Raw genomic sequence first — 14,071 nt, forward strand, 5'->3', positions numbered from 1 at the left:
ATTTCTTACAATTATTGGAGTTAGTATCATTTTCTGAAGGAGAACTTATAGGAGTAGGGTCAATTTTGGACCAACCAATGTTTTGGATCATATAAATCTTGTAAAATAATTTCCTTAGACGAACCTTATATGAGAGCAGTGTCAAATATGAAGTGATCCTCGTAAAATTTGGTAAAACGATTTTAGTTCCTAGAAAACTTGTTTTTGTTGTTTTTCTTCGCTACTCTGGAATATTGAAGCTCAATAATAAACTCCATCAACTAAAAATATTTTTACAAATATTGGCTACGATCCCAATCTATACTTTTATGGTTTTAGAATAATATTTCGGTGTAAAAGTTCCTTGACTCCCTGATGAGTTTATCGTATACCGATATTGTCCATTTTCAATGACAAACTCCATCAACTAAAATTATTTTAGTTGATGGGCTGTAATAAAATCCCAGTATATACTTTTATGGATATGAGACCAATATTTCGATGTGTTACAAGCGGTGATTTATCATGCTGCACTCAAAGCATTAATATATCATAGCTGTATTCTTGCATAGTCGTAGAATGAAGAAAAGATCTAAGTGTTATTATGAGACCGTTTACAATAAGGTTGTGTTGGGTACAAGGACCCTGCAATATACACAAAAAGGGCTATCTGGCGAACTGATACGATGAGGCTCGAATCTTGCCCCATATGAACGAAACAAGAAGTTAAAGCCACCCCTTTTTTATTTTTTTAGGTTGACTTCCGATGGATTCCGTGACTCTATCAACCAGTCATGGAATATTGAATGAATTGCACATTATATATGCTGTTTTTAAAAAGGTTTGATTCTTAAGAAACCGGAATTATTATTGGGGTAGATGGTGTACACCAAGTACACTTGCACTGGATATAAAACATTACAAAAATACATAAATTTTTCTTAGTACAAAATAAAGGTCCAGTAATTTGTTTTTATTTCATTTGTTTACGTTTTTACAGAAACTCACCACACAACAATCAAAAACAGCTGTTAGGGTTTGCTGTTTTATCAAAAGGTCGTTTTATTAACGGGTATGTAGATTTTTCGACATTAATTTAGTTAAATGCCAACTCTTCGACTTTAAGTATTTTATAAATAGTCGACATTTTTACTGTTTTTCACTTTTTTCTAGTTTTTCCGACTATTTTAAAGTTCTTGTCTTCTTGACTGTTTTCGACTATTTTTTTTACTTTTTTCGAGTTTTTCAGACTATTTAAGAGTTTTTGACTTCTTTCCACTGTTTTAAAATTTTCGACTATTTTTGACTTTTTCGACTTTTATTTACAAAGTCGACTTTTTCATAAACGATAGTGTAGTAATCAACTTTTTTGGAATTATTTGAAAGTCGATTTATAGAAACGCACATAAAGAAAACAACCCGACGAAAAATAAAACAAACCGTAACAGCTGTTTTATCAAAATAAACATTTTTTTTGGTGTGGTGAGTTATTTTTGTTTACAAATATGTGTTTCTGCACGTGGAAAAGACGCAAAAACTCGTTTTCATTATTTACATTTTCAATATGTGTTTAAGCACGTGGAAAAAATTCAAAAAAATTGATTTTCATGATTTACATTAAAAAAAATATTTTTGATCAATTAAAATATGTGTATAAATGTGGAAAGGAACAAATCTGATAAAATATAAATATAATTGGGATTATATCGTTACAGAATGCCTTTTAATAAAAAACATTCAAAAAATGTTACTATGGTCATATATATAAAATGATATATAAGTGCTATCGGACGATCTTGTGCACGATAAAAACCTATATAGAACTTTAAGTTGGAAGTCTAGAAATCGGATGGCATACATTTTTTTCCGGATTTCATCGTTCTAGGGTGTGTACTACAACAACAAACTTTTTTTTACAAAAAAAGTTACTATAGCCGTATATATAAAATGATATATAACTGCTATCGGACGATCTTGTGCACGATAAAAACCTATATAGAACTTTAAGTTGGAAGTGTAGAAACCGGATGGCATACATTTTTTTCCGGATTTCATCGTTCTAGGGTGTGTACTACAACAACAAACTTTTTTTTTACAAAAAAGTTCCTATAGCCGTATATATAAAATGATATATAACTGCTATCGGACGATCTTGTGCACGATAAAAACCTATATAGAACTTTAAGTTGGAAGTGTAGAAATGGGATGACATACATTTTTTTCCGGATTTCATCGTTCTAGGGTGTGTACTACAACAACAAACTTTTTTTTTACAAAAAATGTAACTATGGCCGTATATATAAAATGATATATAACTGCTATCGGACGATCTTGTGCACGATAAAAACCTATATAGAACTTTAAGTCAGAAGTGTAGAAATCGGATGACATACATTTTTTTCCGGATTTCATCGTTCTAGGGTGTGTACTACAACAACAAACTTTTTTTTTACAAAAAATGTTACTATAGCCGTATATATAAAATGATATATAACTGCTATCGGACGATCTTGTGCACGATAAAAACCTATATAGAACTTTAAGTTGGAAGTGTAGAAATCGGATGGCATACATTTTTTTCCGGATTTCATCGTTCTAGGGTGTGTACTACAACAACAAACTTTTTTTTACAAAAAATGTTACTATAGCCGTATATATAAAATGATATATAACTGCTATCGGACGATCTTGTGCACGATAAAAACCTATATAGAACTTTAAGTTGGAAGTGTAGAAATCGGATGGCATACATTTTTTTCCGGATTTCATCGTTCTAGGGTGTGTACTACAACAACAAACTTTTTTTTACAAAAAATGTTACTATAGCCGTATATATAAAATGATATATAACTGCTATCGGACGATCTTGTGCACGATAAAAACCTATATAGAACTTTAAGTTGGAAGTGTAGAAATCGGATGGCATACATTTTTTTCCGGATTTCATCGTTCTAGGGTGTGTACTACAACAACAAACTTTTTTTTTACAAAAAATGTAACTATGGCCGTATATATAAAATGATATATAACTGCTATTTCTACACTTCCAACTTAAAGTTCTATATAGGTTTTTATCGTGCACAAGATCGTCCGATAGCAGTTATATATCATTTTATATATACGGCTATAGTAACATTTTTTGTAAAAAAAAAGTTTGTTGTTGTAGTACACACCCTAGAACGATGAAATCCGGAAAAAAATGTATGCCATCCGATTTCTACACTTCCAACTTAAAGTTCTATATAGGTTTTTATCGTGCACAAGATCGTCCGATAGCAGTTATATATCATTTTATATATACGGCTATAGTAACATTTTTTGTAAAAAAAAAGTTTGTTGTTGTAGTACACACCCTAGAACGATGAAATCCGGAAAAAAATGTATATCATCCGATTTCTACACTTCTGACTTAAAGTTCTATATAGGTTTTTATCGTGCACAAGATCGTCCGATAGCAGTTATATATCATTTTATATACGGCCATAGTTACATTTTTTGTAAAAAAAAAGTTTGTTGTTGTAGTACACACCCTAGAACGATGAAATCCGGAAAAAATGTATGTCATCCCATTTCTACACTTCCAACTTAAAGTTCTATATAGGTTTTTATCGTGCACAAGATCGTCCGATAGCAGTTATATATCATTTTATATATACGGCTATAGTAACATTTTTTGTAAAAAAAAAGTTTGTTGTTGTAGTACACACCCTAGAACGATGAAATCCGGAAAAAATGTATATCATCCGATTTCTACACTTCTGACTTAAAGTTCTATATAGGTTTTTATCGTGCACAAGATCGTCCGATAGCAGTTATATATCATTTTATATATACGGCCATAGTTACATTTTTTGTAAAAAAAAAGTTTGTTGTTGTAGTACACACCCTAGAACGATGAAATCCGGAAAAAAATGTATGTCATCCCATTTCTACACTTCCAACTTAAAGTTCTATATAGGTTTTTATCGTGCACAAGATCGTCCGATAGCAGTTATATATCATTTTATATATACGGCTATAGTAACTTTTTTTGTAAAAAAAAAGTTTGTTGTTGTAGTACACACCCTAGAACGATGAAATCCGGAAAAAAATGTATGCCATCCGGTTTCTACACTTCCAACTTAAAGTTCTATATAGATTTTTATCGTGCACAAGATCGTCCGATAGCAGTTATATATCATTTTATATATACGGCTATAGTAACTTTTTTTGTAAAAAAAAAGTTTGTTGTTGTAGTACACACCCTAGAACGATGAAATCCGGAAAAAAATGTATGCCATCCGATTTCTACACTTCCAACTTAAAGTTCTATATAGGTTTTTATCGTGCACAAGATCGTCCGATAGCACTTATATATCATTTTATATATATGACCATAGTAACATTTTTTGAATGTTTTTTATTAAAAGGCATTCTGTAACGATATAATCCCAATTATATTTATATTTTATCAGATTTGTTCCTTTCCACATTTATACACATATTTTAATTGATCAAAAATATTTTTTTTAATGTAAATCATGAAAATCAATTTTTTTGAATTTTTTCCACGTGCTTAAACACATATTGAAAATGTAAATAATGAAAACGAGTTTTTGCGTCTTTTCCACGTGCAGAAACACATATTTGTAAACAAAAATAACTCACCACACCAAAAAAAATGTTTATTTTGATAAAACAGCTGTTACGGTTTGTTTTATTTTTCGTCGGGTTGTTTTCTTTATGTGCGTTTTATAGAACCCTAATTAATATATGGTGATTTTATAGAGTTGGCAGCACTATTAATTACGATATTTTTAAGCAAAATCTGGCAACGACTTGTAAAATATTAGTTTTATTTTTTGTTTTTGTGCTAGCACGTGTTGAGGAATTAGTAATTAATAAATTAAAAATAAATAGAAATGCCTAAATCAAAGAGAGATAAAAAAGGTGAACGGACAAAATATTTATTTAAGAATTTTTTTCTATAATTAATTTATTTCGTTCTAGTTTCCCTCACAAAAACTGATCGCAAAGGATTGGAATGGAAACAACAAATAATTGATGATATCCGAAGATGTACAGAAAAATACCCAAATATTTTTGTATTTCAGGTACAAAATATGCGCAACAATTTATTAAAGGATTTGAGACAAGAGTGGAAACAAAATTCGAGATTTATATTTGGAAAAAATCGTATTATGCAGATAGCATTGGGCAGAACAAAAGCTGAAGAAATAGAAGTTGATCTGCATAAATTATCAAAGAGACTTACAGGACAAGTTGGTCTGCTCTTCACTGAAAAAACAAAAAAAGAGGTTTTAGAGTGGGCCGAAAACTATTGGGCAGTTGAATATGCGAGAAGTGGTTTCGTTGCTACTGAAACTGTTGTTTTACCAGAGGGACCTTTAACTGAATTTGCACACTCAATGGAACCTCATTTAAGATCTTTGGGAATGCCAACTTTATTAAAGAAAGGCGTAGTTACATTGTTATCAGATTACACAGTTTGCGAAAAAGGTAAAGTACTTACTCCCGAACAAGCGCGTATACTCAAACTTTGTGCAAAACCAATGGCAAAATTTCAATTGACTATGAAATGTTCTTGGACAAAATCGGATGGTTTTGAATTGCACGTGGAAGATGATCTTAATGATGACAAGGCTGACAGTGGTCAAGGAGACGATGATGATGAGGCAATGGATGATGATGACAATTCAGATCTTGATGAGAAATAATGAAATTTTTTATTGCATTCAGATTTAGAATAGTTAAAATGTAGGCTAAGAATTAAATTGTTTATTCGATTATATTTGAATAAATGTATATACTTCTTAAATTTACGCCGAAGAAACACTACCACTTCCTCCACTAGCAGTACCTGCGATTTTTTTTGTAGGTTTATAAGCTATAACATAACGTTGTGCCACGGGTAGGGGTTCTGCATAACCATTTGTGTACGAGGAATCCTCAAATAACACTTCGTAATCTTCAGTAGCCGTTTGAGGTAATCTGTGAATGATGGCCTTATAAAAACATGTAGTTTGGGGATATAGTGCCATAACTTTTGGAAAAATTTAAAATCTTATTTATTACATTTAAAAAATTATAAATCACGAAACGTACCAACAGTGTCTTTTGGAAAAAGTGCATGTCCATCTGTTTCAGGATTAGCTCTCATCAAAGGCAATGGTATAACTTTTCTTTTACTTAAAACGTGTCTATCTTTTTGTTCTTCATCAATATCTACAACATCATACTTATTTTGTCTGTTCAGAAATTGCACTACCTCTGCCAGTATCCAATTTTCTTCATCTTCCACACCTTTCACTAGTGCAGCTACATTATCTCCAACTTTAGCTATGTAGTGGCTTTCAGCTGGAATAGCACCACAAAGAGGTGGTACTTTTTCCCCCGGTTTGCTCACGAATAATGGCAGAGTCTGCGCTGATATCTGCACCATTTTCATAAGAGCTCCTCTTCTAATAGCTTCTTTATTTCCAGCGTTACGAGCTTGTATCCGGCGTTCATTTCTTATATTTCGAATTTCCTGTATTTTTTCTAGAGCTTTTCGAATGCTATCTTCTTCGACAGAAGCATCTTGTAAACAAGTTTTATGTAAATTTTTAATCTTTTGAACGGGTAAATTACTATGGTGAGCCCTATTTAAACTGCTTATATTTGCTTCAGAACGGCGACGTTCATCATCAATTAAATGTATTAAACGTTGCAAGTCCTTGAGGCGCTCCTAAAAGAATATTAAATAAAACTTGCAGCTCTTAATTTATTCGAAAACAAATCAATTCACCTGTATTTGTTGTGCAGCAATTTCCGCTGTTAAAGGCATTATTATATATATCTTTTATTTACAATTCTTTAATTTAACATAAATCATTTTCGTAAAAAATTACCGATTACTTTAAAATCAGAATCACTATCAGAGGGCGAAGTCGACCGGCTTCATAATTAGATGCAAGATATATTAATTATAAGGTAGTGTTATCAAACCAGCTGATCGTTTTTTGCTACTATGTTCATTTTTCGCCGTGGTGTAGAATTAATGTCAAACTTTGTTTACATTTTGTAAATGTCAAACTTTGTTTTCATTTTGTTAATGTCAAATTTGTGATTAAAGTGAAATTGTGTGATTAAAGACAAAATTTATGCTGTTAAATTCGATTATGTTTTAAAACCAATAATAATACTAGACGAAATTAGTTTTAATTTTAAAAACATCAAATTAAATTACAAACAGATTAAAATTTATAAACATTTTTTGTTTAACAAAAATTCGCTTTGATTTATTTGTCAGCTGTTTTTGACATTTTTCCCTGACAGCCAATTCGTCTTCAAGTGCAGGCACAATGTCAAACTACATATAAAAAAATATAACCAATTCGCTCGGTATTCTGAATTCGCCGATGACTCTACCTTATAAAATTAATATACCTTGATTAGATGCTTGAGCCGACGCGTAACATTCGGCTTAAGACGACTCAAATTTTTTAATATTTTTCTTTGGAACAAGGCGAATTTAGATAAGGTGGTGGCAGTTCTGCAACAACATTTCCAATGTATTATGATTTTGCTTTTGGTTTTCGTCAAAAACCATAAGTACGGCGAATTCATTTGATGAAAAATTTTTGTAAAATTTGTATATTAAAAAATAAAGATATTAAAATTTGTAAGGAAAATATATTCTGAATTGAATAATATTTGTGTCCATCGAAAAATTCTATTCCGGCAGCTTAATTTGCAAAATTCAAGTAATACCCCATTTACACTGAACGAAATCTACTAGATTTCATTTAAAATATCTTTATAAATCTATACCGTTTATACTTACTATTTTTGACATTAGAAAGATTTCATTTTTGCTAATATTTCTTGAAATTGTGTTTATTTGAAAAATTAGGAGAAGAAATGGGATATTTATTAAAATTTTGTTTTTAATAAAAAAATGATATTTAAATATAACATTACCTTTTATTTAAAAAAAAAACTTTTCATTCATGTTTTTCAATTTTTAAAAATTTTGTTGACATTTAAATTTTTTTGTTTGTTGAATTACTAAAAACAACTAGATTTTGAGTAGATTTTAATGAAATCTAGTGACGAAGTAGATTTTGTTTTGTATGGGAAATCTAGTTAAAATCAACTAGATTTGGTTCGTAATCTCATAAGTACTAGATTTCGTGTATGTGTAAATGGGGTATAAGTGCCTTAAATTTAGTAAAACTTAATTTTTTGTGAAAAATAAACATAAAAAGTACATATTCATGAAAATATTACGATTGAATATTTGTTGCAAATGGATAATTCTGGATAAGGCGGTTAATAGAAAAAGAATATTTTCTAAAATAAAATATTTGTATGCATTTGTATGCAATTATATCATTATTTAAATAAAATTATATTTGTTTAAGAAATGCTTGGTATTTTAAGATCTATTACTTGAGTGATTCAAAATATAAACGAAGTTTTTCTCCGTTTATATTAACGTTTAAATATAAAAATGTAAACAATAATAAACTTTGATAGAAGATGGTGGCAGTTCTGCAACAACAACATTTGACATGTATTTTGCATTTGGTTTATGTAAATGTCAAATCCAAAAGAACGGCGAATTCATTTTATGATATTTTTTTATAAAAAATTTGTATTTTATTAAAAAATAAATTTAAAGGTATGAAAATTTGTGATAAAAATATATTCTTTTGTTTCAAGCGAAAAATTCTATTGCGGCAATTTGTAAGTTTTTGTGAAAAAAAACATAAAAATGTACACAATCTTGAAAAAAATATATTACGAATGAATGAATCTTTGTTGCGAATGGATAATTCTACTCCGGCAATATTTTTGTAAAAACAAGATGCCGCTCTCTAGCATACAAAATTTTTATTTAAGAAAAAATTTATTTTCATATTAAATGTTAACATATTAAACAATATTGTTTTATAATATATATTAACATTGTCTAGATAACGTGATTAACTAAAATAAAATTCATCCGGAATACTTTATATCAAAGTAAATTAATAAAGTAGCATCACTTGAACAGCTGACTATTTTTTTAACTGGATAAATGAAATTAGTTGTCAAAGTTTGTTTTTAAAATTGGTATATTTTTAATTTATGTTTTGTTCAAATTGTTATTAAAGAAAATGTTTGTTAAATTTTATTTTCACACAATCTTGAATTATTCCAAAAACAAAATACATGTGTTTGTTGTAGATGTTGTACAACAAGAGATGTCGCTACTTTATTAATTTACTTTACTTTATATAAACACATATCAAGGCGGATTCAGATAAGGTGGTGTTAATCAATCAGCTGATAATTTTTTCTTAATTCGCCTGATTTTCCTAGCTGTCAAAGTTTGTTATTGTTTACATTTTTATATTTAAAAATGTCCGTTAAACAGAGAAAAACTTCGTTAATATTTTTAATTATTTATGTAAAAAATCTGAAAATACCAAGCATCTCGTAAAAAAATATCATTTTATTTAAATAACAATTCAGAAAATATTTTCCTCACAAATTTTAATATTTTTATCTTTATTTTTTAATATAATATAAACATTTTACAAAAATTTTATATTATGAATTCGCCGTACTTATGGTTTTTGACATTGGAAAAACCAAAAGCAAAAACAAAATACATGGGAAATGTTGTTGTTGCAGAACTGCCACCACCTTATCTGAATTCGCCTTGACACAAAGTACACAGAGATGTCACTTTTGACATTTGAAATAGTCTAAAATCAGCTTTTGTTCGATTATTAAATTGTTTGGTTTGAAGAGGTATATAAAATACAGCAAATCATTTAAATCGTTTTTTGTGAAAGAGATTGAAATATCCTTTTGCTCGTGACATCTTTGTATACCCTGTGCTTACGGTTTCCAACCGGAGGCGCACCTTTTTCTTGTGCTTAACAATTATAACAAAACTATTTAATCTATAAATTCTTTGTCTATTTTCCATCCCTTAAAAATGTATATTTTATGACAAAAAACCTTGTTCGAAAAATTAAATGTCATCTATACCAAAACAATTTTGAAATGGAAAATAATAAAATAAATTTATTTAATAAAAATAAAAGTCATAAAAATTATCTTATTATGACGTTGTTTGAAAAATTGTTAAATTAGTCATTCACTTAATTACATGTGTTTTTAGTGAAACTCAGCACTAGGTTTCTATAGTTGAAACGAAAAGTCGACTTTTTGCATTAAGGTAAAAGTCGACTTTTTCATTTAGTTAAAACATACAGATACTGTTACATATTCATTTGTATTGATAGAGCAGCAAAGACAAAATGTAACTCAAAATAAATATGTACTAATAAAATGATTCCAAACTAAAAAGTATATTTTAACTGTTAAAAGTAGAGTTTTCGCCTTTTTGCATTTATTTCAGTTAGTTAAAAGTCGACTTTTAGACTATCGACTTTTAGTAATTTGTAAAAAGTCGACTTTTCCGACTTTTTTTGACTTTTTTTGAATTTCGACTTTCGACTATTTTTGACTTTTTCCGACTTTTCAACTATTTCAGAATTATTGATTTTCGATTTTTCCGACTTTTTTTCGGCTATTTCGACTTTTTCCGACTTTTTAACTATTTTTGGTTTTTTTTCGACTATTTTCGACCTTTTCTTTCGACTTTCCGACTTTTATTTTTTAAAGTCGACTTTTCGACTTTTTTCACAGACGATAGTCGAGTTATCGACCTTTTTGGAACAAAATAGTCGACTTCGACTTTTTTCGCCAAAAAGTCGTTTGATTATTGTTCGATTATTCGAAAGTCGATTTATAGAACCATACTCAGCACACATTTCTTAAGGACGGTCAGGCTTGTGCTTGTTGCTGGGCTTTCGACAGAATTACTTCTCACCCCGCACTAATTTAATGCACTACTTCGTATAACTGTTCTAAGTTATGCGTTGTCTTCATTAAATGCGTGCTTTCGTTTTACCTCAGAGTGAGGTTAGTATAGACCATAGAATACTCACGATATAACCTGGTGGAGACCATTTAAACTCAAATATAAACTGGTGGAGACCATTAAAACTCTGGAACTTTTTCTGGTGGAGACCATTAATACTTTTGATGAAATCAAGTCCGGATGCTCCAACTTCCTATATGAAGGTATAGGTCGGTTGGTGGGGTTTTCTCTGGATAAACGTGTGATAACCTGGTAATATGAGGGCTTGATGCACCGCCATCCTAATTAAAACACCAAAAAAAAAAAAAAATACTCAGCACAGCACACACAAAAACAGCTGTTACGGTTTTCTGTTTTCTTAACGGGTATTCGACTTTTCGAATTTTTTCGACAAAAAGTTGATTGTACGATTATTTGAAAGTCGATATATAAACACACACAAGTTTTGATCAACATTTTTACGTTTGGCCATGCATCTTAAGAATTTACTGAGTTACCAACTTATATGAATGTTAATAATGTGGCAAAATAGTTAATTTTTTTTCAACGAAAGATTGATATAAAAGTTGATAGATTTGTAAGCATTACAAAATATTTATTGAATACACATATTAGACGGGTTAGTGATGAAAATTAACCTCAATAATTAAATAATTTAAATATCTATAGAGATTTTGTAAAAAGAACGTAATATGGCAACTAAGGGTTGTTTTGCTTACTCTTCAATAAAGTGAATATTGTATATGCGTCTCGCTTTAGCATTTGCCTTGCTTCAGAAAAATCACGCCAACGTTTACACTGCTGCCAACATTTAAATTATAAGTTTTGCTGAATTCTGCGAAGAGTTGAAAGTGAAAAATTTTTTCTCTTGTAGAAAATTGCCAAATAAAAATATAAATAAAACTTAATACCGTCACACAATATCAAAAAAGAATAAATGATTGCTGCCTTTTTTAAAATATCTCAAAGACTTCATAAATTTATGGATGCCAGTGCTAAATAATGTTAAAATATTTTCCATGATGGCGGACCTTCGTAGTGTGGATTGGTTTGTCGCAATAGGTCGCTTTATAGTTAAAATATAAAAAATTAAAATTAAAAAAATTAAATATATAAAAGGTAAAAACTATTGTTTATTATTAGAAGTTTTGAATTTTTCGATTGAACTATTTTTTAATTTATATGCGTTTTAGTACTTCAATGATATATATTACCTTGACTATAATATTGGTAATTGATAAAACTTTGCTATAAACAATCTAACTTAAAGAAAAGCGATTTTTGTGTATAAAAAATTAAGTTTGTTAACATATTTTGTGAATTAAAAATATGAGTGGTCGCGGAAGTCGTAAAAGAGGAAGACCTCCAAAAACTCCAAATGATCGTGCTGGTGCAAAATTTAATTATCAATTGCTGAAGAAACCAAAATACTTAAGCAAAACAAGCGATTCACAATTAAGCACACCATCGGCCTCGCGGGCTTCATCGCCACAAGAAAGTGATGGAAGTAGAAACAACAGAAAATCTTTAAGTAAAACCAGAGGACGAGGCCGCAAATCTAATGCAAATACTTCGTACTCCAGTAGAAAAAGTAAGTAATTTTTTTTTTACATTTAAATTGTTTATTTTATTAAGTCGTTTATTTATCAAACAAATAAATATTTCTGTGGTAAAAAGGAAAGAGTATATACATAAGTTGTTTTTTGCACTTTTCAGGAGAACGTTTTAAAATTCAATACAAAACTATAGGAAAATACATATATCATATTTTTCCAAATTTCTGATCCAATATTTATAATATCGTTAAAATCACATATTTTCCAGGACCATCCAATCATAATTGTTTTCTAGTCAAAATTAGTGATTTTATTAATTAAAAATATTTAAATGTTGATTTTTATTCAAAAATGCTTATTAGAGATAATGTCCATATTGTTTTAAATCAGTAATCGAGATTTATCCAATTATATATCAAAACTTTGTTGAAGTTACAGGAAAAAGTACTATCATGTAAAAAAAATGTAAAATAAATTAAACAACGTTCACACATATCAAATATTTGACGAAATGACCCCTAAATAATCGACATTTTGATTTCTTTGAAATATATACAGTGTCTCTCATAAGTATTCGAATTTAGGTATAATATGAAAAAAAAACGAAATTTAATAACATATTTTGTATGCAAAATTAATAAATTCATTTGTTAAATTCACTAGACAGTCCTTAGCTTTTTAAAACTTTAAAAATTCACATTTACCTAAATTAATTTAGCTTTATTTAAAAAAGTCCATAAAATTACCTCACAAAAGTATACGAATTTTTTATGTATTTTATATTTGACTATATTATACGAAACATAAAAATTAGAATCGAATGTTTTTTTGCTAAAAATTGTTTTAAGGGGTAACTATCAACCGAATGGATATATTTTTGGAGCATTTGGTTCACAATTTTTGCCATTTTTTCTCTTTTTCCAGAGATAAAAGCAAAATTTAATATTGGGATTTAATAGATTCCTTCAGGTAGCTAAAAATAATAATCTTTGTTATAAGGATTTATTTTTAAACATTCCATGATATATTTTTGGTATCGTTCTTCTGTTTCTAATTGAATTATTTGGATCTTAAGTCCCTTTTCGTACCACTAGGATTGATATTTTCCGACAAAGTTGGCTAGTATATATAATTGTAGATATTAGCATTAATATATTTTAAATTTTCAAGACATCGTAGCGGTGTACAACTCCAAAACATGCCTTAACAAAACGTCATCCTATACGGTAGATTTTAGTTTTTACTACTCATAACATTCACGATTATGTAGCCCATTACAACAACACTGTATGTAAAAAATTTTGGGCTTATTTTGATCATAGTAGATAATATTTAAACAGATATCGATATTTTTGAGTTAGACCATAATGATATGGCGACATTCAGCCTAGAGGCCATTGGTTATAAAAAGAATAATTCCACTATATTGAATGGCGTTTCTTCGAGGCATACTTTGGATTTATAAACTTTCATAATATATTGAAAACTTAAAATGTATAACAGCTGATATCTAAAACAATATATAGAAGACTAGTTTCCCCGAAAATTTTTAACCCTAGTATTATAAAAATGGACTTGAGTTCCAATAAATTGAATTAGCGAAAGAAGAATG

The 14,071-nt window shown here is 29.1% G+C and overlaps 3 protein-coding genes across 5 annotated transcripts in view; 2 read left to right on the forward strand and 1 right to left on the reverse strand.

Moving 5' to 3' along the window:
* The first annotated feature begins 4,700 nt into the window (after window positions 1–4,700).
* On the forward strand, window positions 4,701–5,801 carry LOC111676878 (mRNA turnover protein 4 homolog). The gene is made up of 2 exons (XM_023437880.2): window positions 4,701–4,908; window positions 4,969–5,801. The coding sequence occupies exons 1-2, from the start codon at window positions 4,881–4,883 to the stop codon at window positions 5,694–5,696; spliced, it is 756 nt and encodes a 251-aa protein (XP_023293648.2). The 5' UTR covers window positions 4,701–4,880; the 3' UTR covers window positions 5,697–5,801.
* On the reverse strand, window positions 5,738–6,926 carry LOC111676877 (SAGA-associated factor 29). The gene is made up of 3 exons (XM_023437879.2): window positions 6,767–6,926; window positions 6,085–6,706; window positions 5,738–6,022 (listed from the first exon to the last, which is right to left on the reverse strand). The coding sequence occupies exons 1-3, from the start codon at window positions 6,803–6,805 to the stop codon at window positions 5,799–5,801; spliced, it is 885 nt and encodes a 294-aa protein (XP_023293647.2). The 5' UTR covers window positions 6,806–6,926; the 3' UTR covers window positions 5,738–5,798.
* Window positions 6,927–11,881: 4,955 nt separating this feature from the next.
* Window positions 11,882–14,071, forward strand: part of LOC111686674 (nucleosome-remodeling factor subunit NURF301) — a 40,367-nt gene continuing 38,177 nt past the window's right edge. For 2 of the 3 annotated variants that reach the window (XM_046952301.1, XM_046952302.1), the window contains exon 1: window positions 11,977–12,494. In XM_046952301.1, the coding sequence (XP_046808257.1) occupies window positions 12,233–12,494 (262 nt within the window). In that variant the 5' untranslated portion in view covers window positions 11,977–12,232. Of the gene's footprint in view, window positions 12,495–14,071 lie in introns of all 3 variants that reach the window. The other variant, XM_046952300.1, reaches the window with a different exon arrangement.

This window comes from Lucilia cuprina, chromosome 5 (assembly GCF_022045245.1).
Source record: "Lucilia cuprina isolate Lc7/37 chromosome 5, ASM2204524v1, whole genome shotgun sequence".
Lineage (NCBI taxonomy): Eukaryota > Metazoa > Arthropoda > Insecta > Diptera > Calliphoridae > Lucilia > Lucilia cuprina.

Coding starts and splice junctions, on each gene's coding strand:
- LOC111676878 (XM_023437880.2), top strand. CDS start 4,881: ATGCCTAAATCAAAGAGAGATAAAAAAG. Junction 4,909..4,968: donor ATCAAAGAGAGATAAAAAAG/GTGAACGGACAA, acceptor ATTTCGTTCTAG/TTTCCCTCACAAAAACTGAT.
- LOC111676877 (XM_023437879.2), bottom strand. CDS start 6,805: ATGCCTTTAACAGCGGAAATTGCTGCACAACAAATACAG. Junction 6,707..6,766: donor TTGCTGCACAACAAATACAG/GTGAATTGATTT, acceptor ATATTCTTTTAG/GAGCGCCTCAAGGACTTGCA. Junction 6,023..6,084: donor TTTTCCAAAAGACACTGTTG/GTACGTTTCGTG, acceptor TTTTTCCAAAAG/TTATGGCACTATATCCCCAA.